This window comes from Ctenocephalides felis, unplaced genomic scaffold, assembly GCF_003426905.1.
Source record: "Ctenocephalides felis isolate EL2017-DRISC unplaced genomic scaffold, ASM342690v1 CF-g0.4_SCAFFOLD_03573, whole genome shotgun sequence".
NCBI classification, from domain to species: Eukaryota; Metazoa; Arthropoda; class Insecta; order Siphonaptera; family Pulicidae; genus Ctenocephalides; species Ctenocephalides felis.
In genome coordinates, this window is record NW_020539727.1 from 10,339,057 (window position 1) to 10,366,057 (window position 27,001).

A 27,001-nucleotide genomic window follows, 5' to 3' on the forward strand; every position below is an offset into this window, starting at 1 on the left:
AGGTTCTGATTTCTATCAAAAACTAGCTGTAAGTGGAATTCTGTCTTAAGGCAATTAGGGCATCGTGCCTTAAGGCAAATTGCTGGAACTTCCCGTACCAAAAATTATTATTTTTTTAAAAACGATAAACATTTTTGAAAAAAAATTACTTCGAAAAAATTAGATTTTTGAGAAACTAGGAATATGACAAAAAATCACTTTTTTTTGAAAAAAAAATTTTTTTTTTAAAGAAAATTTTTTTTTTGAAAACAAACTATTTTTTTGAAAAGAAAAATGTTTTCTTCATTTTGACATATTTTGGAAATTCTGAACTTTTTTTCAAGGCAATCGTACTGCTTGAACTGCATAGAGACGAATTGTCACAGCGCAAGTGCCGCGCCGCCGTCTAACGCATAAACATTGGTACGGAACCCATAGAAATGTAAAAAAAAATATACTTATTGTTAAAATTTCTATACAATGTCTGATAATTTGATGTGCATATATGCCTAATCATCATTTTTAACCGCCGAATGGCATTTTTTTTTACTTTTTTCATTAGATCTCCGAAACCGCTAGACCTGCCTTCATGAAAATTTGATCAACTCTTCATCTTGCCAATACAAGTAAAATGTTTTTTGAATTATTCAAATCGGACGCTCCGTTCTCTTAAAAACTGAGTTACCGTTTTCGGCACTTTTTGCCCCGTATCTTCGGAACGGCTAGACCTAACTTCGCCAAAAACTAATCAGCACGTCTCCTTATCAGTACAAATCGAATGTTTTTTGAATTATTCAAATCGGTTGATCCGTGTTCCCGAAATCGTCGACGAAAATTTGTATCCGCACATACATACACACACATACATACATACATACACACACACACACACACACATACATCCATTTTTTCTAAGGTATGCCAAAATGTTCAGAAACCTCTGAAACGTAAAGATATATAAAAATTTTCATTTTCGATTTTTTTGCGATTACTATAACTTACCCTACGGGAAGTTAATAATTACAAAATGTAGATATATCATGTCTATCTGATTTTCTGAGACCTTGATTTATGGAATAATTAAAAAGTCAATTATAATAACTAACTAGCTGTAAGTGGAATTCTGTCTTAAGGCAATTAAGGCATCGTGCCTTAAGGCAAGTTGCTGGAACTTCCCGTGCCAAAAATTATTATTTTTTTAAAAACGATTAACATTTTTGAAAAAATTTCACTTCGAAAAAATAAGATTTTTTAGAAATTTTAAATCGGACAAAAAATTACTTTTTTTTGAAAAAAAAATTTTTTTTTAAAAAAAATTTTTAAACAATTTTTTTTATAAAAATTTTTTTTTGGAAAAAATGTTATCTTCATTTTGATATATTTTGGAAGATCTGAACTTTTTTTCAAGGCAATCGTACTGCTTTAACTGCATAGAGACAAAATATAAAGCGCGTAAGCGCCGCGTCGCTGTCTAACAGAAAAACAATGGTACGGAACCCATAGGAATGTAAACAAAACTTAAACTTATTGTAAAAATCTCAATAAAATATCTGATAATTTGATATGCATATGTCTAATGTCTAATGATTATTGTTGACCGCCAAATGTTATTTTTTTTTAGTTTTTTTTACTAGATCTCCGAAACCGCTAGACCTATCTTCATGAAAATTTGATCAAATCTTCATCTTGTTAATACAAGTAAAATGTTTTTTGAACTATACAAATCGGACGCTCCGTTCTCTTAAAAACTAAGTTACCGTTTTTGGCACTTTTTGCCCCATATCTGCGGAACGGCTAGAATGTTTTTTGAATTATTCAAATTGCTTTATCCGTGTTCCCGAAATCGTCGACGAAAATTTGTATCCGAACACACACACATGGACGCACACACACACACACACACATACATCAATTTTCTCCAAGGTATGCCAACATATTCAGAAACCTCTGAAACGTGAAGATATATAAAAATTTTCATTTTCGATTTTTTTGCGATTACTTACCCTATGGAAAGTTAATTATAAATAAATCAATTTATGATCTCCAGAACATTAACAATCGTCATTTCATTTCGAATCAAATTCCAAAAAAAAATAGTTGCCAAATTTACACAAAATTGAAAAAGTGCTCCCGCATAGTCACAGTCTAAACGCATTTGCAAATAATTCTGTGCGACATTTACACTTATACTGTGCTCAGTTTGGCGGCATTTTCACATTTTTCAATAATTTTCACAAAATTGGAAAAGTGCTCCAGTACAGAAACAGTCTAAACGCACTTGCGTAAACATTTCTACCAGAGTGGCGCTTAGACTGTGCTTAGCTTGGGTGATTTTTTGAATTTTTAGTCCAAAATTAGAAAAAAATTTTTTTGAAAAAAAATTAGAATCAAAAAATTTTTTTTCCAAAATCAATTGTTTTGTTGAAAAAAGCAGAAAGTTCTTTGAATCATTTAAATCGGACGCTTAGTTCTCTCAAAAACAGCCATTTTTTTTAAATTTAGCTCTGTAACTCCGAAACCTCTGGGCCTACCTTTGCCAAAAACTAATCAGCACATCTCCCTATCAATAGGAATCGAATGTTTTTTAAACCATTCAAATCGGTTGATCCGTTCTCTCAAAAATTCGCTTTCTATTTTTTGGACTCTTTGCTCCATATCTCCGTAACGGCTGGACCTGCCTTTGCCAAAAACTAATCAGCACATCTCCCTATCAATAGGAATCGAATGTTTTTTAAACCATTCAAATCGGTTGATCCGTGCGCCCGAAAACGTGGACGAAAAAAAGCGGACATACAAAACACACACACACACACACACACACACACACACACACACACACATCCATTTTTTCTGAAGTATGCCAAAATGTTCAAAAACCTTCAAAACGTCGAGAAATGTAAAAATTTTTGATTTCGATTTTTGGACGATTACTATAACTTACCCTACGGGAAGTTAATTACTTGTTATTTTAGGACTCCTTAGATCTCTCCTTTAAGTCGTAAGAACTCCTTAAGTTATAAAAATAATAACATTGATAATTATGCATTTTGTAAAATCAAACCTAATTATTTTTTGTTAGAATTATATTATTTTTTGTGAATATTTATCTTTAATTTGTGCTTCCGGACTTATAAAAAACATGGTTAAACCTAAATATGTATAATACATTTTGTTTAATCATTGCTTTGAAATTCCAGAAAAATGTCATATGGTATAATCTTTTAATATCCTGTTACTCTTATTATGTTATTAATATTTTTTATATTATTTACTAGCTAAAAATGCAAATCTTTCAACAATTTTTCCAAAGTTTGGTATCAAGAAACATGTGAATATAAAAAAAATACTTATCATTGTTAATTTTTAAAAGTTACTAAATCTAAAAACTTACAGATGATAAATTTTGATAAAAACTGATCTTTAATCAATTAATTTGCCTTTTTATAATTTATTATTAATAGATCAATTTCTAAATTAAAATTTTATCACCAAAATGAGGTCCTTATAGATTTCCTAAAATTTTATGAATTTTTTATATTACATTATTGTAAGCTAATTTGTCTAACAATAAGTATCCAAGCCGAATTTTTAATTTTAATGGCAATCTGTATAAGTAAATTTCGTTTTATTCGTATTAATTTAGATTAAAATTTTTAGTTATAAATTATTGATTGAATTACTGAAATTATTGACAAATATTATGTGTTCATTGAACATCTCTATAACGTAACAAAGATTCATCTGATTGATGGAATTTTCATGAATTTAGATCTGATATTAACACACACATTCCTAGAGGCCTTAATGTTATTAGTCTATGTATACATTCATATAATATAAAATGAACTTTATTGATATAAAATGAACATCATTTTATGTTCAAATTATAATACAAGATGACTTTAAAAATACCAAATCTATCGATTCTGAGCCAAAAAAGTTGACTATTGATTTTGAATTGATTCTAAAAATGATTAGAATTTTATTATTTTTATCTAGCATTGTTCCAATAAATTTATTCAAAATTATTTTATCAAGTTAAATGCATATTTCTACGTTGTTGAAAACGCTATTGCCATGTCAGATATTATTTATGTAGAGAAAGTAAATGCGGAAACAGATTCTGACTACCTTACAAGTCATTTAACGATGTAATAGATATACATAACCGGCAGTTCTATCGAATAACATTATAATTTTCAATTTAAAATTTTATTTCATAGTTTGCCAACAACAATAGTAACCTAAACTATATATATATATATATATATATATATATATATATATAATAGCAGTATATATTTAATACTGTTTTCCTTCTAAAGCTATTAAACTAAACGAGCATACGTTTTCAAGTTGTCAACACTAAACCATTTTCTATTTAGAATCCTATTTTAGTACTTTATTCTGTACAGGAACATTTTAAGTAGATTGCGTGACAGACTTGTGTATTTTCATACTGAACTATTTCAATTAAATATATATATATATATATATATATATATATATATTTATATAACATGCCTCAGACCATTTCCCGCATGATACGCCACTTACCGTCATTTTTAAATATATTGTCTCTATTCCGCATAAAACGCATTCATATTTTGTAAGTAATATTAAAGTTACAAAATATGTTTGAAGTATTTAGAATCATATTAATTATATGTATATGCCATTTACACTGATGGGAGGAGTTGATGGCACCAACCATGGTCTCGAAACGTTCTTAACCTTAATATTATTTAATAAATAGAGCAAAGGAAGTGCAGTGTGTAGGTACATGTTTGCAAAGGTCATATATTTAAATTAAAAATATTAATTTTTAATCATTTGCTTATTTTTGTTGGCCTCGCTTAATTATAATTAGAGCATTTTGCCGTACTTTTCACAAATTTTATTTTAACATTTTATACTATCTTTATTATATCGTATACACATATACTATCTTTATATATCTTATACTATCCTTTTTTTCATAACTGACTGCATCATTTTTCTTTTTCTTCTAACTTTTAATTCTACTTATTTTTAATCCAACAATCAAATGACTGCTATATGTTAATGTCAGGACTCGAACTGAGTATCCCTGACGTGTAAGTCGGGCATGCTCCTGACTGATGTATTCTGGCTTCAAATATAAATTTAAATATATATTTATATTATTACTTTTGCTTCAAAGATATAATAAGAAAAGTGAATATGTAGAATTTGTAAAATGAAATTACAAATATTATTACATAAACCGATGTCACTGCTGCTTGACACCGGGCTGTCCCAGGTTGTTATCGAATCTGGAACCTTTGATTGGAAGTCGATAGCTCTAACCACTAACCCAAGGAATGCTCTTAATTTTAAAATAACTGTAAACAAAAGAAAAATATTGGAGTAAATCTTATGTAATGATTGCACATAAATGTACATTGGCGAAATAACAAGACATAGACTTACTGAAGTGTAAAAAGTTGTTATAGAAGACTTATTATATAGAAAAATGAATTATTCAAGATTTTATATCCTATAAGTAAATAATTTTTACATAATACGAATTTTAAGAGTTTTGCACAAAAATATTAATCTATCTCAAACGTGTGTTAATAGCAATCTCTATTACCATATTACATTGTATTTCGTGGGAACATAAAATACATCGTTTCGATATATATAATTTTCAAAAAGACCTTTGCTTCGTAGATAATAATATTAATAATAAATCTAAGCCTCGAAATCTTCTCATATCAGGACAAACACATGGTCCATTGTCGTTGTTCATAATACATTCTGAATTAATTTCACATGACATATTTATAGGAGAACAACGTTGTTTCTAAATAATGGATAATGGATAAAATCACTTGATTTTTGGTAAAATTATTTATTTGTTTGCTATACAATTATGTTTAGTGATACTTATCAATATGTTTCAAATTGGAGTAATAATAATTGTTATAATAATAGTTAAAACCATAGTTTTTGCCTATCATTTTCCATTTTTTTGCATTCTATAATGGCGTGTTCAGCATCCGCCCTAGTCACTCCACCCAAGCAATATTAAAAAGTTGTCATAAGGTACTAAGAAATTATTTTTTATATCATTTGTAGATTCCATTATTGAAATTTTTTTTATAACATAATCATGACCAAAGTTAAATAATCCAGCAACAAAAATATAAAGCTACTCGTATAAATTAATTTCTTATTCAATATTAAAAGTTAAGTTCTGCGTTAATTTTTTGCCAAAATGCATCGCTTTTGTGTATTGTCTTGAATTCTTTTAACTCTTCGATTACAAATGAGATTTATAATATATACAGATTGCAGAATAAAATTGAATAAAAAAAAATGAGATTTGCTAAATTCGTATGAAGTTTAAACATTTATATAATATTACATTTTCTAACGTCGAAGATCCTCGTTTGTTATATGTTCAAGCATAAATTTTCATTAAATTTTCGAGGATTTTTAGAAAAAAGTGGGTAAATTTGGCATTTTTTCTGGAAGTTAACATTAGCATTGATTTTATTTTAATCTTATTCAAAAAAAAAAAACACGCAACAGTGCATAAGATTTTAGATTTGTGACTATTTTACGGTACTTTCATTTATATCAAATCAAAAATGTCAAAATAACAAGTTTCGATTCGACACTTTAACGGTTCGATATCGATAGAAATCCGGTTCAATAAAAATTTCGATTTTGCCTCATAAAATACCAGGTGATATATTTGAATGAATGTTAATTTAAACATTTAAATTGTAGATTAAGCTAGATTTTGTTTGAATTCTGTATATTAAAAATATACTGTTCTAGACACTATGACGCTTCGAGAGTTATTTAGAAAAGTTTTTAGTGCTTCACGTATCCAAATCGTTTAGATTTTCCTATAAAAGTAAAATCTCTGCTAGTAAAAATAAAAAATATTACATATAGCTAAGTGCATTGCTTCATTTAAAAATATTTTCAAACTCATGTAAGTGCTGAGTTTTACAACCTATTTGAAGACCTATTTTCTCTTGTGGATAGATAAATGTTCCACTGAAATCTGCAATTCCATGGATTTTTAAAAATATGTTTTTTTTAAATTAAACTACCTGTTTGAGTTATGAATATTCCAGGTGCTTCTGAAAAAAAAATATATTTGCATTAGAAAAATTTACCTTTACAACAAAAATAAATAATATGATTTAAGTCAGTATGTTATTGAAATGAAATGATTATGAATTAAAATATTATGACCTAAATTCTCTCACAATCAGTTATTTGAATGCATAACAGCGATTTTCATTAACTATATAACTAGTTGCTTTAGTTTGCAAATTGATTTGTAATAAACACAAATTATTGAATTGCAAACGCATTTAATTGTGAAATTGCATAATAATTGTGTCCTTCAAATTGCGTAGCACGCATTTATACAAACATGAAATTTTAACCGAATTCATCAATCCACTTTTAATATTCTTATTACCTAATGATATTAGTTAATATAACTTATGATTAGTTGGTGTTCAAATTCACCAGAAATACATTTTTTATCTTTAACTACAATCTAATTACTGAATCTACCAAAAGACTACAGTCTTTTGGAGTAATTTTCATGGTAATAAATTTTTCTGATTGATGTAAAATTGTCAAAACTTTGTTTTCACTGCGATTAACTGTTCAAGTTCACCAGAAATACATTTTTTATCTTTAACTACAATCTAATTACTGAATCTTCTACCAAAAGACTACAGTCTTTTGGAATAAGTTTCATGGTAATAAATTTTTCTGGTTGATGTAAAATTATTCAAAATATGTTTTCACTGCGATTTCTTGAATATATTTTTCGGATATATTATTATTCAACCAGTAAAACCATGTCGAGACAGACACTTTCGTTTCCCAAGCCTCGAAGAAAGTGTTTGGTATAACTTGGGACGTATTGAACTTGCTCGCAATCGCATATTAAAGAAGACAAACAGAGCCTACATAAAATAACCTCATTTCCACGTGATTTTATATGTATAACAATACTTTAACTTTGCATTTTAATTTGTTGTTTAACTTAACATTATTAATGTGGGAAATAAAACAGTTAATTATTTTAATCCGGTACTAGAGTATACTCATTACTCGGTCTAAGATGGCCAATAAATATTCCTACAAGTTGTGAAGAATACATCAAGTGCACATAGGTCCTATTCCAAACAAATAATATATATCAAACAAACAATTATCTAACTATGTTTCTTAGAATTTTTAGCTAATTCATCATTCTAAAAATATGTTTTTTGCTATATTTTCAAAAATATCTCACTTGGTTCTTTTTACCTCATAGACGGGACAATCGGGAACAAAAAAAATCATCAATTTTGAACAACAAAATTAAAAACTATGACCTAAATATATATTGTTTAACAAAATAGACGAAAATATTCATAATCTTTAAACTACTATCACAAAATCTTGATTTGGTAAATATTTGTGTTTAATTTCTTATTGTTTGTTGAAATACAATTATTACACATATAATAATACAGCTCGAAAGACCAATGTCGTGGATGGGGGCTATTTGGATATCAAACTTCTCTTTGTAATACACATTTTATAATGATACACTTCATACTAACCCCACATGTAACTTGCTCAGAATTTATTATTAAAGTTAATATTAATAACTATTTATTTCATCTATCTTTATTAACTTATCTTACTTTTTTATTTAAAATTTTTTATGTACTATTTATATTGCTAGCGTAAAAGTTCAAGTGTTTTTTTTTACCCGAACCACACGTAAACTATTTTAGAGATTTTATAAAAGAGACTTTGAATCTAACTAAAAGTTACAACTTTTAGAAATAGCATTGACCTTTTTTTCCTTGAAACATTAAGTCCGGGTCTACCTTAGGTTTTAAAAAAATTTAAACACTCTAAAATCTTAAATAATATTGCAATTTTAATGGATATTATAGGAAATTATTTGTACAATGCAGATCATACTTGAATCAGATACTTAGTAACAGTCAAGGATGGTTATGATCATTTATTAATTTTAGGGTCAAAATTATACCCTTAACGTAAAAAAAAAGTAATCATTATACCTAAAATATATAAAATCATCAAGCAATGTCTGATCAATCCAATTCAAATAAATTTACCAATTCAAATGTCGCAAGAAAAGTTTTTACCAAATTTTATACCTGGTCAACTTTATTTATTCAATCAATTTTTTTTTACCTATCCATTGTCTGCAATAATATAAACAACAATATTCGATTGTATCATTTGAAACAATTAATTCAGGCCGTTTATGTTTTGGTAAAGGTCACGATCTTCACATTAATTCGAACAAGTGGGTGAAACCAAATTTTTATTGTGCCAAACTAACTAAAGAGACGTCTATTTATAGATCATGTGATCGATTTTTTAGAGATTTTTGGTCACCTCCCCCAACTTGGTGATACTTCCTGATATTTAGAATAACACCCCCTGCCCCAAAATTTTTGTTTTTATTTTGAAAATTTAGGTAAAAAATAAATACGGTATATCTGTCTAGACCCCTCCCTCCGCAAAGTTTACAAGGCGTGTAATAAATTGTGAATAGGTACATGAACTTTACGCTCACCAGGGGGGACCCTAGAGTCTAACACATCTGCTTAATGTGTTTGATTCTAAATAAAGTACATTACATACCCTGTTTTGTAAAGGACTGAATTCTGGGTAAAAAATAATGTTCTTTAATTTAAAGAAAAAATTGTATCTTACCATCAAACTAGTGGTGCAGGGCGTCGTGCCTCAAGGCAAATTGCTGGTACTTCCCGTATTGAAAATTACAATTCTTAATAAAGTTTTAATTTTTTTGAAAACTTTGAGAAAATTAGATTTTTGAGATTTTGAATTTTTTGTATCGTATCGTTTCTAAGGGAAAATTGCTGCAAATTCTCGTATCAAGAACTAAATTATTAAAAAAAACTTTGAAAAAAATGACTTTTGAGGAATTTGTATTTTTTGTAAATTGATTTTTTTGAAAATCTTGAACATTTTTTTTAACAATCGTGCTGCAATGCTGATTACACACACATCCATTTTTTCTAAGATATACCAAAATATTCAAGAACCTCTGAAATGTAAAGATATATAAAAATTTTAATTTTCAATTTTTTTTTTGCGATTGCTATAACTTTCTCTACGAGAAGTTAAAAATGACTTGTTTGAATTTTTTTATATACTTTAAATTTTTTTGAAAATTTTAAACATTTATTTAGAACAATCGACTGAGTTTGTTTTAGAGATGCAATATAGAAGCACGCAAGCGCCTTGTCTCAGTATAAACATTGTTACGGAACTCATAGAAATGGAAACAAAATTTGTACTTCTTATTAAAATTTGTATAAAATATCAGATAATTTGATGTGCATATGCCTAAAGATCGTTTTGACCGCCAAATGCTATTTTTGGTTACTTTTTTCACTGGATCTCCGAAACCGCTAGACCTCCCTTCCAGAAATTTAACCAGTTTTTCATCTTATCAAATTCGAATCATTCAAATCGGACGCTCCGTTATCTCAAAAACTGAGTTACCATTTTTGGTACTTTTTGTCTCGTATCTTTGGAACGGCTAGACCTGCTTTTGCCAAAAACTAGTCAACACGTCTCCTTATCAATACGAATCGAATGTTTTTTGAATTATTTAAATCGGTTGATCCGTGTTCCCGAAATCGTTGATGAAAATTTGTATCTGCACACACACATAAACACACACACATACATCCATTTTTTCTAGGGTATGCCAAAATGTTCAGAAACCTTTGAAACGTAAAGATATATAAAAATATTCACTTTCGATTTTTTTGCAATTACTATAACTCACCCTACGGGAAGTTAAAAATTTCTAACTTGTTTTGAGATATTGATGATGGACTTCTTATTTAATTCTAAAATATTTCCATTCCATTCGATTTCGCAACCAACTCTCGGACACCTAATTGACATACAAATCTATTAGCGTCATATAAGTTGCATTTAGTAGTGCAAATGTTGCATAATTTTTGCAAATTTATAGATTCATCTAACCATAAGCAAACACGATAGATCTGTCTATCGATCTATCGATCTCTGGACTAATATGTGCCGACAGCTTTCAAAATCAGAAACGATTTATATGGTGGAATTCCGAAAACCTTTCACTGAATTTCGAGCAAAGATATTAGAATGTATTTAAAATTTGTCATTTTGATACATACTGGAAGAAATTGCTGCAGAGAAAAAGTTGGCAATTAAACCTATAAATTAATCGATTTTTTATTTCATATTACGTATTTAATGTGTAATTTATATTTTAGGAAGGTTAACTGATATCATTTATTTTTTTTTACAGTTAATCTTTCCGGAGATGACAAAGTCGACATGTCGCACTTCGAAATGCTGCGCGTTTTGGGAACTGGAGGTAAATTCACATAATAATCATAAATATCTTATATATAAAATTCTTTTGTGATGATGTATGTAAATATACTCCTCCTAAACGAATATTCGGATTTTGATAAATCTTTCTGAAGTTTGTTAAGGAAATTTTGTTAGGATGTATGTGATTATAAAAATATAGTAATATTGTAGAAACAAATGAAAAAACTGCAAAAAACTACATGTCAATATTTGAGACATTGTTTGGCATTGAAAACAAATGAAAACTGTCATCTGCCAAAAATTTCAATTCACTTATGAGCCTAGACAATATGAGAATTTCATAATTTCATGATTATGAATAAGAAAAATGAAATGTCAACATTATTATTGCCAGAAAGCAGCTGAGATGTGCCAGAAATTAAAATAATATAAGATACAGTATATGTATGGCAGATTGAATGACACACATATGAACAGGATTTGACTAATTAATTCACTTAAAATATGAAATTAGTAATAAGTGAAAATCAGGGCCGGTCCTACCTGGAATGCGACGCACGCATTAGGGGGCGCCAAAACAAGATTTGGATATGAAATTTTCAATATAGTTTTTTTTTCAATAAAATTCAAGAAATATATAATTTCTTTGCATCTTTTATTAATATCTGCAGAATATTTTTAAAATACGTTAAAAATTTCATATTGAAACAACAAATGGGAAATAAATGAAGATGAATGCATACTTACGATATTAATTAAGAGAAGTTTATTATTCGATTTTGGATATCTTAAATAATAAAAAATTGAATTAAAATAATCTAACATGAAGTACCAGTGTTATGTTATGGAAAGGCTAGAACTTTTTTGCTCTCTATGATTTGATCAATAGAATAAATAGCATAAAATGCCCAAAATAAACAACAAAAATGTTTCAAAATCCAAATATTAATTAATGATAATAATTTTAATAATAAGCTGTTAAAACAGGTAAAATAACAGGGGGGGGGGGGTGCCAGAAAAAAAATGACATGCGAGCTCTGAGGACCCCAGGAGCGTCCCTGGTAATAATGTATATTAAATTATTGCTAAGAAAAATGTAATTTAGATATTATAATTACTAAAAACCAGTTAAAATATGATACGAGATTACAAAAATTAAAGGCAACATTTTTGGAGCAATTATTTTGAGTGGAAAAATCCAAGGTAATATTGTACTTTTACCACGGATACTATATATTATTTTTTTCTGAATTTGTTATACCGTTTAAAAGACTTCAATTTCCAATATAGTGTGAGAATTGAGACTCATCATTTTATTTAAAGCAGTTCTAGATTTATCATCTCTCATATTGATGTATATGCATTTTGGTGTGAATAGTAATTTAAAAAACAATAATTATTATTTTTAAGTAAACGGTAAATATTAGTATAGGATATTAAAAAATTGCAGACGTTGGTGCAATTTAGAACGTCTGTCGGGTTATCTAGTATATTAATAAATTTTTACTAACTGGACAACATTGCTCTTTTCAAATAATAGCATAAAATACATATATTTCTTTAAACAAAATAATTTGCAAAGTGACCCGTGTTATTTTCACCACTGGCCATCACTGCACTTCTAAATAAGTATTTATGTAGTTAGACATAATTTAGACTAGTTCAATTTATAATACATCTTTTCTTCAACCAAAATTTCTCATATATGTGACTCGTGTTATTTTAATCATTGAACATCACTGCTCTGTAATACATTTTCATCTTTGATAATCCGACTATCAAAGCTTGTCCAAATGTATGTGTTTTTCAAATATTTATGACCCCTGTATTTTTATTACCTGGACACCACTGCTCTGGCCAAATAAGTACTTTCATATTTAGACATAAATTGGGCGAGTTTAACTTGTAATACATTTTTATCTTATTATCAAAGTTTGTTACATATGTGACCCATGTCTCTTCTATTACCTGGACACCACTGCTCTGTCCAAATAAGTACTTTTTTATTTAAACATAAATTAGACGAGTTTAAATAATCTTTGGAACGCTGAAGGTCGAGCTAATTTTGTGGCGAGTCACAAGATCGCCGAATTTCATATCACGTTAATAATAATAATTGCGTCTCAAAAAGCTATTTTTTAAGGTTGTTTGCATTTGATAAAGGTACAGACATATGATATTTCAATGAAATACTGAATTTTAATTGTTATCTGTACATGTATAGTTTGATATGTGGATTAAATTGATTAAATTTTGACATGTGTGTAGAAGACAAGGAATAATTTATAATCAATATGTAATGGACAAATTTAGATATTGCTAATATTATATTATGTTCTGTTATTCATATTGATATTGAATATGTAATATCTTAAATATTTAAATAAAATATAAATAAACTATATTCTTGAAAACGGTCAGTGAAAGTTGATTAATTTTTAATTCTGCTATGGGCTATAATATTTTTTAACATGTTGCATTTGGTTTATTCTGTAGCCCAATTCTTTATATCGATATCAATTTAAAAAATTGGTGAATTATGCACTCTGTTTTAAATTTAAGTTTTCACAAGATTAGAATCACCATCAGTTGATAATTGTAATTAACTTTACCTAACCTGAAAAATATAATGCTATATATAGAATATACTGCTAAGATTGTGCAGCATTCTATATCAGTCAAACAAAACAAAAATTTTCCTTAAAATGGGGAGGAAAACATGCATCTGCATTTTATAAAGGTAATATTTTATTAAACACACTTTTGGTTTCTCACCCACACAGATAATAATAATAACCTTGGAAGAAATTCTTTATTTAAAGTAATAAATTCAGGAATAGACACAAAAACATCATAAGTCTCATACAACTTTTTTTATTAAAAAATTTATCAAAAGCAAGATTAACAAAAGCAGCACTAGCTATAAAATCATTTAAAAATTGTTAGTTGTTAAATATACATGCAATTATACACATTATTATTTACATTGATATATGTAATTGATAGCTGTTTTTTTTTACAAAGCGCTTTTATAGTTTTTTAGTTTCTTAACGATTTTATGGTTCAGCCAAGTTAGAAGAAAAAAGAAACATAATTGTATTTTATTATAAAATTTTCAACAGCCATCAGAACTTCGTATTGGTTGAAACAGGTTTGTTATCGTACATCTTAACCTAGTAATTTTCTCAAGAGGGCAACTCACTGGTCAACCAATTTTCTTTTTTGACTAAATATATTAGATATGTATATCTAATAGTGTTGCATATTTGTTATTTTCCGTAGGAGGATTTACGATGTTTAAAATTCAGTTATATAGTTCAAACAAATGTTCTCGACTTTTGTGCAGTATGGTTCAACTGACTTGGATGGAATTTAAAATTTTCAAGAAATTTCAAAATTTTAATTTAGAGTCTATCAATTTACCTTAAGGCACGATGCCATGCATGACTAGTTATCACTATTATGTTAAATAAACAATCAGTCTAATAATATATACCTATATAATCAGTCTAATATCTGTATGCCATTTGATATTACTAAAATATTAAATAAACTATCACATCTACCAAATGAAATCTTATTAGAAGTGCTCTCCAGTGATAAGATATCCTTTTTAGAATTTTAGACTTAGTGACAAAGAATTAGAAACGCTGATAACCCAAAAGTCTGTAAATAGGATTAAATCCTACTGATATTTCGTATTTATGTTTTGGGCCAAAAATACTTCCAAAAATAAAATCATGATATATATTCTACTCATTTAATTGTAATTGCAAAATCATTGCCATTCCGGCTTCGTTTTCGTACCAGGCCGAACCGGCGTCAATCGGCGGCAACCGGCTGACATAGTTTCTTTTCTCTGGAAGTCGATTTTGTTGTCGAGTTTGTTGCGAAATGTCGAATTAATACGAAAATTGTTGACAAACAACTCGTGGGCAGGAATTCATAAAAAACATTACGAATGAATGCATTGATAATAAACCTTGTACGATATACGAATTTATTTGTTTGTCCACAGAATTGGTGATAATATTTGAGCCAATTCTTGGAATATAATATTATAAAAGTTAATGCATATATGCAAAAAGTTTAATTGTTGTTGTAATGATAGACAACAATGTTGCAGTAAGTGTTCTATAATATTAAATAAGTAGAGTACAAATTCGTCGTGCACCAACTAGTTCCAGGTTCGATATCAAGCAGTATTGATATTGAGAATGTCAAGTGCAAATCACCTTTCGTGGATATTGCTGCAACATAGATATGCAACACTATCAGATATACATATCTAATATATATAATCAATAAAGAAGATTGGTTGACTACTGGGTTGCCCTTTAAATTTAATTTCATGTTGCCTCAAAATGTAAAAAAAATGTTTCAAAATACTGTAAATCTTCTGAGAATGTTGTAAATTGTCTGAAGATGTAGTCAACTAAATGTTGTAAATTGTCTCAAAATGTTATAGATTGTCTCAAAGTGTTGTAGATAATCGCAAAATGTTTTAAATCGTCTCAAAATGTTGTAGTAAACCATCTCAAAATATTATAAATTTTATGGAAAAGTGGTGGCCAAAATGTTGTAGATAGTTTCAAAATGTTCTATGTTGTAAATAGTCCAAAAATATGGTAGACTGTTTCAAAAAAATCAATGTTGTAGATCGTTTCAAAGTGTTGTAAATTATCTCAAAACGTTTGTAGATTAACTGCAAATGTTAGAAATAGTCTCAACATGTTGCAAATGTTCTGTACAAAATGTCTCAATATATTAAATATCTGGAACTTCCAAATATAAACTAACTCTATCGTCGTGGTGTAATGGTTAAGAACGTAGGCTGATACAAACTAGTTCCAGGTTTGACCAAAACCCAAAGCCAGCTCGATATCAAGCAGCATGATATTGAAAATTCCACTGGAAGTTATAGATTTCAAATATAATCTTTCAATTAAGTGCAAAACAGCTTGCAACAATACGGAACCCCTAAAAATGGAAGCAATTATTGTACTCACTATTAAAATTTTTATAAAATATCTGATAATTTAATGTGCACATGTCCAACTTACCCTAAGGGATGTTAAAAATACTTATTTTTAATTTATTATTTTTCCACTGTTTAACTTAATCTTTTGACAAGAAGAATCTCCAAATATTGTAAATTGTCTCTTAATTAAAAATTGTCTCAAAATGTTGAAAATCGTATAAAATTATTGTAAATTGTCACAAAATATTGTAAGTTTTACTCTTTAAAAAACTCTGAATTTTTGAATTATTTGTTTAAATTATTTTCAAATGAAGAAGTATAGATAAATTATAAAGAATGCCATCATTCATTTATTTTTTTTAGCAAATAAACTGATACATTTTCACAGCAAAGATGCGGCATGATGGATCCGAGTACCCAAAATAGTTTCATCAAACTTGATATATAAATCCTAATTATTACAGCATTTTTTAACATCTTTATCTATATTCGTTAGGATCCAAAATACTAATTATTTTGGCCAAAATATTATTTATTTAGGCCTTTGACCTGGTGGTCACTTAGCCCCCAGTCAAGTTAGCGATATAAGTAGTTGGATCGTGCTAAAAATTATTAAAATATACCCTTTTCAAGGAAAACAATTTACAATTCGAGGAAACATTCAATATAGAACTTCTACCTCCAAACAATTCAATCTGGCACGACCTCAAACAAAGCAATTACCCAAAAAAATTACATTGCGTGTGAAATTCTTAGACGATATCATCATATCATCATATCCAGAATTAACTTTCATGAAAAATAACGATATAAAAATATTTTTATATAAAAATTTTACACATCCCTGACACACTTCCAAGTTGCCCATGACAGTAAATAAATTCAAGTTGTGTTGGTGAATATGCAAATATGTATATGGATTCCTATAAATGTATATGGGTTTATGTCAAATATCTAGAATTGTAATTGGTTACAAGGCCTTTTGTTACATGCACGAGGTGGGTAATAATAAAAGACTGTGATTTGGTGAAATTAAGAGCTCTTAAGGACCATTTATAATTGGAATTTCTTTCTTCTAAATGGAACAAATGTAAATTTGCTCTCTTTGAATTTTGACAATTGACAAAATTCTTTTTGTTTTTTAGAAAACATGGTAAAGAAACAATTTTATAATAAATTGATGACAATGACTAAAAGTCACTTTGAGTAAAAAAGGCAATTACGCCAAAGGGTTTTGGGATAATTGACCAAATCCTAAAGAATTTTATAATTAATTATTTCGGTAATTTAAGTAAACTTCTCAAGAATGTGTCTTCAACAATTGAACACAAGTAAATTGTTCGAAATAAAGTTATGTTATTCTTGAAGCAAATAAATAATGAATGAATAAATGAATAAACATTTTCGGGTAACCTACAAAATTTTGAATCAATCTTCAACATTTTGAGACAATTTACAACAGTTTGAGACGTTTTACAATACTTTATGACTATTTACAACAATATTGGACAATTTAAAACATTTTGGACGATTTACATTATTTTGAGACGATTTAGATCATTTTCAGACGATTTAGATCGTTTTGGATGAATATGAATCTACAACATTTTGAGACCATGTACAGTGTTTTTAGACACTCTAACGTTTTGAGACGATTTACAACATTTGGAGACAATTTACAAGATTTTGATATAATCTACAACACTTTGAGACAATCTACAACATTTTGACATTATTTACAGATTTACAATTTTTTTGAGAAGACTTAAAACATTCTCAGACGTCACACAACATTTTTAGACGATTTACAATATTTAGATATAAAATCTATAATATTTCGAATATATTCACAACATGTAAAGACGATTCACAACATGTAGAGACGATTCACAACATGTAGAGACGATTTACAACACTTTGAGACAATATACAACATTTTGAATCTATTTGCAACATTCTCACAATTTATTGAGACGGTTTACAACATTTGAAGACAATCTACTACATTTTGATATAATACACAATATTTTGAAACTATTTACAACATGTAGAGACGATTCGCAACATTTCATAACGAGTAATTTGTTCGGGAAACCAACAACATTTTGAAACGATTTGCAACATTTTTAGACATTTATAACACAGTCGCAAAATTTACAAATTTTTGAGACGTTTTAGAGCATAATAATGAATGAAACAAAACAAACTATTTATTCATTTTTTAAATAATGAAGCAGTACATGCTATTAAACTGTTTTTATATAACATATTATTAAAAAAATCTACTTTAGAAAAAATGGTTCACTTAACTTGTATTTTCCTGATTTTTATTTCAAATATTTTGACACTAAATAGGATCATAGTTGTGTAAATCATAATTGATAAAACTGTATATGTGTATATCTTGTATCATATTGATTATCTCGATTAAACTCGGTGTTTATACAGTAAAGAATATATTATATGATTCTTAAGGGAATAAGTATTTATAAAAATAAGCGTAGAGAACATAAATTTCACAAATGTCTTTCACATGCCAATTTTATTTTACATTAATTTCATTCAAACAAATCATTTATCCAATAAGCAGTAGTGTATATTTTCAAACTGTTAATGACCACTTGCTGCTAAATACAAATAAATGCCCATAATACATAATATTAGATAATTATGATATTAGTAATCATCGCAGCAATAATCTTGATTATGTTTCTTTCTCCTTGTTTGCATTTGTACGGATTTACACCCTAGTCGCGCTTAAAGAAGTTTTACTTCAATATTCAATTTATACCTATACCTTTTGGTAACCCGGGACAATCCGGGACAACCCGGGACAGGACATCTAAGTCCGGGACAAATATTGCTTTCAAAAAAACTTGGGACACAAAGTGAAAATCCAGAACTGCTTCGGCCAAACCGGGACGTATTGTCACCTTAGTTAATAACCACTTGCTGCTAATTGCACATAAACACCTATAATACATAATATTAGATAATTACAATAATCATGTTGTTTGCATTTGTACGGATTTACACCCTAGTCGCGCCTAAAGAAGTTTTACTTCAATATTCAATTCACACCTATACCTTTTGGAAACCCGGGACAATCCGGAACAGAACATCTAAATCCGGGACAAATATTGCTTTCAAAAAACCTGGGACACAAAGTGAAAATCCAGGACTGTCTCGATCAAACCGGGACGTATTATCACCTTAGTTAATAACCACTTGCTGCTAAATGCATATAAATACCTATAATACATAATATTAGGTAATTATAATAATCATCGTAGCAATAATCTTGATAATATTTCTTTCTCCTCGCTTTTAGCCTACGGCAAAGTGTTTCTGGTCCGCAAGCGCGGCGGCCTTGACAACAGCAAGTTGTACGCGATGAAAGTGCTGAAGAAAGCGACCATCGTGCAGAAGAAAAAGACGGCGGAGCACACGAGGACAGAGAGACAGGTCAGTTTATTATTTTTATTCTAACCAAAATAAGTAGATACTAGATAGTGGTGAAGGGATTATTGTATTGTTATTTAACGATAAATCAACGATTTGGAATATAAATATTGCATATTGTCAGATTTTGTCTAAAAGTAGATTAAGTGGTGCAGAACCTTTCACCAGTTGCTTGGTAATAATTGATGTGGTACCAACTATAACAAAGTTTAATATCCATAATATCATCCATAAGGTTTTTTTATGGTTTTCAATTTGAAAGTGATGTATCCTGTTAGATCTGTTATATCTGGTTTAAAACTTAAGTGAAATATATGAAGTATGGCAAAGTTTCTAGCGTTTATTTGATATTTAATTTGAAAAGGGTAGAGCGGAGCTTGAAGGCCCATGGGTGGAAAAGTCCACCATAGATATCTCAAAAATAAGTCAGGAATATTTAAACAATATTTGAAAGTAGAGGGAAATAGATGTATAACCAACCATCACTTTGGTTTTCGGGAGTTAAACGTTAAAGTTTTAAAATCCATGACCAAAGTAGTTTCTTTTGTTGTTTGTTTCGGTTGTGAGCACTGTTATTTAATTTACGAGACTTTAATATAATTTTTAGGTATACAATATTTAATTGTTCTATAAGATGTATTGTTAATTAACTTCCCGTAGAGTAAGTTAAAGTAATTGCAAAAAAATCGAAAATGAAAATTTTTATATAAATTTACGTTTCAGAGGTTTCTGAACATTTTGGCATACCTTAGAATATATGGATGTATGTGTGTGTGTGCGGATACACTTTTCGTCGACGATTTCGGGAACACGGTTCAACCGATTTCTATTATTCAAAAAGCATTCGATTGCTGTAGATAAGGAGACGTGCTAATTAGTTTTTGGCATAGGCAGGTCTAGCCGTTTCGTAGATACGGGGCAAAAAGTGCTGAAAACGGTAACTCAGTTTTTAAGAGAACGGAGCGTCAGATTTTAATAATTCTAAAAACATTTTATTTGTATTGACAAGATGAAGAACTGATTAAATTTTTGGGAAGGAAGGTCTAGCTGTTATGGACTCTCAATAAAAATAAGTTTAAAAAAATGCCTTTTGGCAGTCAAAAATGATCATTAGACATATGCATATTAAATTCAGATATTTTATAGAGATTTTAATAATGTGTACCCATTTTTTGTAATTTTTTTGGGTTTTGTACCAAGATTTTTAATTTTAAAATTCACGTATATGGTTTAAACAAATGTCCTCGACAGTATGAAATAACTTATTTGAATAATTAAAAAACATTTGATTCATATTAATAATGAGACGTGCTGATTAGTTTTTGGCGAAGGCGGGACCAGCCGTTCCGAATATACGGGCAAAAAGTGCCAAAGACGGTAACTCAATTTTTAAGAGAACGGAGCGTCCGATTTTAATAATTCAAAAAACATTTTACTGCTTACAAAATTAGACAACTGTAGAAATAGGTCAGAATTAATTTTGAAAAATTAACAAGAGATCAAATATAAGTTTAGACGCTAATTACATGGTCAAAATTACAAGAAATGGTTAGGTTTTACTCACACTTTAGCTTATGGCTATGGTTTTTTATGGAGCTACATAGGAAATTAACTGTAACATGTAATCATAATTTTTTTGAAATGAAATTCTATCGTTTCATTTAATAGAACAATATTTTTTCAGGTTTTATACGTTATATTATTGCATCATAATAATTCTGGGTTGTCTATAAAAAATCTTTGCTCGTGTTACTACTTGATATCAAAATCTGTATGGACTTTATCATTTACTTCCGACTTTATATTATATAAGACATGAAAATAAACATGAACTATTTTTACATAAAAACTATATATTAAATTAAGCACGAATTGCATAATAAGAAAGCATTTTTTTCAAAGTGGGCTTAAACCACTTTCAAAATAAACTATTCATTATAATATAAAATAAAAAAAGTATAATTCGTATTGAAGATTAAATATTATATTATACCAAAAGAGATTGGTTAGTTTATTGTAACAAATATAGTGAACGGTTTATTATTATTTATCGATAAATCATCTACTTCCAACATAAATAATGCTGATTGTTAGATTTGCTTAAACGTTTTCCTAGTTGATAAACCTTTCACCAGTTTCTTTGATGTTAATCTTTTAATATGAATGAAGAATTGATGTAGTATAACAACAGCTTTTAGTATCCATAAAATCGTCATGTTAGATTTATAGTTTTTAATAATAATTCATACTAAACCAAAGTCGATTTGGAGAAAGTACATCTTAACCATAATAAATCAATTCTCTTAAATTACACAAATTGAGAAAAATATTCACCAAAAAATGTTGTTCACTTCTACAAAATTTTGGTATTTAAATATTAATAGGAGAGTAATATGATTTGCTTTTGAAGCTGATCATATCTCGAAAAATTTAATTTAACAAATTTTTAATATTGATATTTATTAAAGAAGCAAATCAATCTTTTTTAGCAATGCTTTTCAGACTATACTTGGTTTTTGTACGTTTTTTTTTCAGGATATTAAATACTACTTGTAATAATGTATTCAAAATTATTTGAGCAATCAGAATTGGACCAAAAATTTCTACAAAATTCATTGACATTATTTTTTTCTTAATTGCAAAAAGCTTATTTTATTAGATGATGGTTACATAATATTTATTTATATTTATTTTTTTTATTCACAGGTATTAGAAGCTATTAGGAGTTGTCCATTTCTAGTCGGGATGCATTACGCCTTCCAAACGGACGCCAAATTACATTTAATTTTAGGTAAGAAATAAATTAAAACATTAAAATAACAAAATAGTCTTTATAAAATTTTGGTCATTTTTGAATTGTAATCTATTGCAAATTTAAAAACTTGCTTCACAAAATTTCTTAGTAAATGAAATTTTGTAAATATATAAGACTTAGCAACCAAAAGATCCATGAAAAAAAAGATTGAAAAAATCTTCAAAGATTGTCAAATTATTATAATTACATATAATAATGTTTCAAAAGTAATAGATTTTTTTTCGTTTCTGGTATGCTTTAAAAATGTATTTTATATATGTAATTTTAATAAATTATAATTTATTTCAGACTATGTTAACGGTGGTGAGCTGTTTACGCATTTATATCAAAGAGAACATTTCACAGAATCAGAAGTGAGAATATATATAGGAGAAGTAGTATTGGCATTAGAACAATTACATAAGGTAAAAATAACAATAAATTATTTATTTTAATAATTAAAAGCTTTTTTTGCTTCATTACTAAAAAATAATAATAAATTTTCAATACAAAAGGCGATATAATTGGTACAAAAAAGTCATTTTTAATATGCAAAATAATATAATTCATACAAAAGACGTTTTTAACATATCACTCTAAAGATGTAGATGTACCAGTTACATTTTTATTTTAAAGAGATTTTTATGTAATTTATATAATTGCAAGTATTATTCGTAGATTATAAATCACAAGATTTTATATATGCAATTTGATTTTTAATATAATGTATGATATTTTAACATAATGTACTTCAATTTGCTTATATTTATTTGATCCACATTTTAATGCCTTATATCAACAAACAATATAATAATGTATTATCAGTATGTATTACTTATAATGATATAAATTTAATTTTATCTATTTTTCTGATTTTCAGTTAGGAATAATCTATCGAGACATAAAACTCGAAAATATTTTACTCGACCAAGACGGCCACATCGTCTTAACAGATTTTGGTCTGTCCAAAGAATTTCTTCCTGATGAAAATGATAAAAGGGCCTTCAGTTTTTGTGGGACAATCGAATATATGGCTCCAGAAGTTGTGAGAGGGGGCCCACAAGGGCACGATGTGGTAAGTAACAATATTTATAAAAAAATTTACTAGAACTCCATATTAATTGGAATGATCAAAGATTCATCTTCAGTAAACTAAATGATTAATTTGAATTATTATATTTTTATATTATATATTTTATAACTTTTATTTTAGGCTGTTGATTGGTGGTCAGTTGGAGTTCTAACCTACGAATTGTTAACAGGAGCATCGCCGTTTACTGTTGAAGGAGAAAAGAATACTCAACATGATATTTCAAAAAGGTAAAAAAATAAAAAAATAATAATATGGACTTGTCTGTAGCTTCTTGGTAAAAACTTTAGTCTTGCAAACACAGATTCCAAGTCCTCTTTCCGTCTCGGGCAGCTTGATATCAAGCAGTATTGGCATCAGTTTGATAATATAGATATAAGTCTGATTTCAAAAAAATTTTTTAAACTTTATATACTATTTGAGCTTATCTGTAGCTTCTTAGTAAAGGCTTTGGTCTTGCAATCATTGATTATATTCCCTTATCATACAGCTTGATATCAAGCAGTATTGACATGAGTTTGATAATATAGATATAAGCCTGGTTTTAAATAAAATATTTATACTTTATATACCATTTGAGCTTATCTGTAGCTTATTAATAAGAGCTTTGGTCTTGCAATCATAACCATTCTATTCCCTTACAGCTTGATATCAAGCATCAGTGATATCAGATTGATAATATAGATATAAGCCTGATTTTAAATAAATTTTATAAACTTTCTATACTATTTGAGCTTATCTGGCATGGTGGCAAGAGCTTTGGTCTTGCAACCATAACCAATCTATTTCCTTACAGCTTGATATCAAGCATCAACGATATCAGATTGATAATATAGATTAAGTATGTCAAATAATTTTTTTAAACTTTATATACCATTTGAGCTTATCTGTAGCTTCTTGGTAAGAGCTTTGGTCTTGCAACCATAGCCATTCTATTCTCTTACAGCTTGATATCAAGCATCAGTGATATCAGATTGATAATTTAGATCAAAGTATGTTAAATAAATTTTTTAAACTTTATATACCATTTGAGCTTATCTGTATCTTCTTGGTAAGAGCTTTGGTCTTGCAATCATAGATTATATTCCCTTATCATACAGTTTGATATCAAGCAGTATTGAAGTGTTATTAGATTAAAAATATGGGTTTAATTATGTTTTTAAATGAATACAGCTTTTACTATTAGATATATCTAACATTGATAATGTTATAAAAAAGAGCCTCCTGGACAACCATTGGGTTGCCTGGTACTAATGATAGATTACAAGAAATTGCATCACAACAGCTCATAGTTATAAGAATAGTTCTGATTGCAAATCAAATAAAAAAACAAACATACTGTTCATTAAATATATGAATATGAACATACAGCAACACTTTGTTTTAAATGATAGACTTTGATATGTCTCATCATCAGTGTGACATGTTCTATTATTAAGTTGATTTACCAAATGTAGATAAATATAAGAAGTTTCATTTTTATTATTTTTTAGGATTTTGAAAACCTCGCCACCAATTCCTGATGATTTGGGAAAAGATGTTCGAGATTTTATAAGTCGTTTGCTTGTCAAAGATCCACGCAAAAGACTTGGTGGGGGCAAAGCAGACGCTTCTGAAGTCAAATCTCATAGTTTTTCAAAGTAAGTTGGAAATGATTTATTTTTTATAATCTAAATATATTAATTAACACACACACACACATTTTTGTATTTTAATTTCATTTAATGCGGAATTGAAAAATACATACAGCCCTAGTTCTTCACCTTCTTACCACAATATTGTCATAGTAACCCCTTATTTTGTAATAGTCATTTGAGTAATAAAAATTTAAAAAATATTTTCTACCCCTTGATAACTAAAAAATTATAAATGCATCTGAGTTTATTTCCAAGAAAATTTTTCTAAGTTTGTGACAAATCTGAAATTTTTTTGCAAAAAGTATTTATTTTTCTTATATAAGAGGACATCATTTTTATATAAATTATATATCAGTCATGATTTAAATGCTTTTATTTCCTAATTACATTTAATTTAATTTCAAAATAATTACTTATTTGTACAAACATGATCGCTTTTTTAGTACATCGTACTTTTATAGTACTTCCTCCAATTAATTTTTGTGGTAAATTTTCTATATATATATATATATATATATATATATATATATATATATATATATATTCAATTTTTATATTTTCTATACATTTCCATTGTTGTTATCTTTGAACATTTTGAATTTTGTATAACTTGTTTTACTTTATAATATTTTTGTTGTTAATTTTTATCAAAGAAATTTAATATTTAGTTCATATTTTTTTATATTATTATTTGTCCTTTTATTACCTGAGGGAAGGTCAATTTTTTTTTAGAAACATTAGAGTGCTTAATATTTTTTCTTAAAATAACTAATATTCATTTTGCACTTCGTTAATCTCTGTTATGAAATATATTAACAGTGAGAATAAAAGTGCTAGATTAATTTGTAACTATGCATAATTAAATTTTAATATAATTTATTATGTTAAAAAAAACTTGCAGTTACAACATATTAATAATATACAACTGAATTTACGAGATACAAAATGAAAATTGAACCCAAATTATCCTTAATAATATTTGTGATAAATATTATAATACAGTTTCTTAATAAATAAAAAATAATAATTGTGGAAAGTAATAAATAAAAATAATTATTTATAGTATATGTCAAATTGATTTTTATGATTTTAGTTTATTTAAAAATTTTAAAATATACTCAGAATATATATATATATATAATTTTAAAATATACTCTGAGTATATTTTTAAAATATACTCAGAAGGTTAAAGAAAAAATATTTAGATTTAGTTGTATGTTATTAGATCAGCTAAAATTTGCAATTGCAATATTTTCAATACATATCTTCAATCATTTATTGATTTTAATTGAATAAAAAATATTTAGTTATAAATATGTAAGAAATGATTTCTAATATTCTGAACTAAAATCTTCCTCCTTTATCTTCAAAAAAAAATTACTATTCTTTATTATGTACTCTATTTTATTTATATTTATGTTACTACTCACTTAAGTTACTAGATGTTTATATTTAGCAGTTGTAACAGATATTGTAATTTAAAAAATCATAAAATTATTTATTTAATTTTTCAATTATTTTATTTAAATTATTATACAAGTATGCACTTATTTAATTATTTCAAAATTAAATAATTTACTTCTTACCTTATAACTGAATTTTTCCGAATCAAAATACTCAACAAAATTGAAACATACCAAAATATAAAAATTAGTTCTGAAAATACATTT

General features: G+C 27.7%; 1 protein-coding gene across 1 annotated transcript in view; it reads left to right on the forward strand.

Annotated features, from left to right (window-relative positions):
* The window catches only part of LOC113389014 (ribosomal protein S6 kinase alpha-5-like), a 155,062-nt gene that overhangs the window by 81,420 nt on the left and 46,641 nt on the right, over positions 1–27,001 (forward strand). The window contains exons 3-8 of the mRNA XM_026626048.1: positions 11,339–11,407; positions 19,680–19,813; positions 22,517–22,601; positions 22,914–23,029; positions 23,485–23,679; positions 23,818–23,924. Of these exons, the coding sequence (XP_026481833.1) occupies positions 11,339–11,407; positions 19,680–19,813; positions 22,517–22,601; positions 22,914–23,029; positions 23,485–23,679; positions 23,818–23,924 (706 nt within the window). The remainder of the gene's footprint in view (positions 1–11,338; positions 11,408–19,679; positions 19,814–22,516; positions 22,602–22,913; positions 23,030–23,484; positions 23,680–23,817; positions 23,925–27,001) is intronic.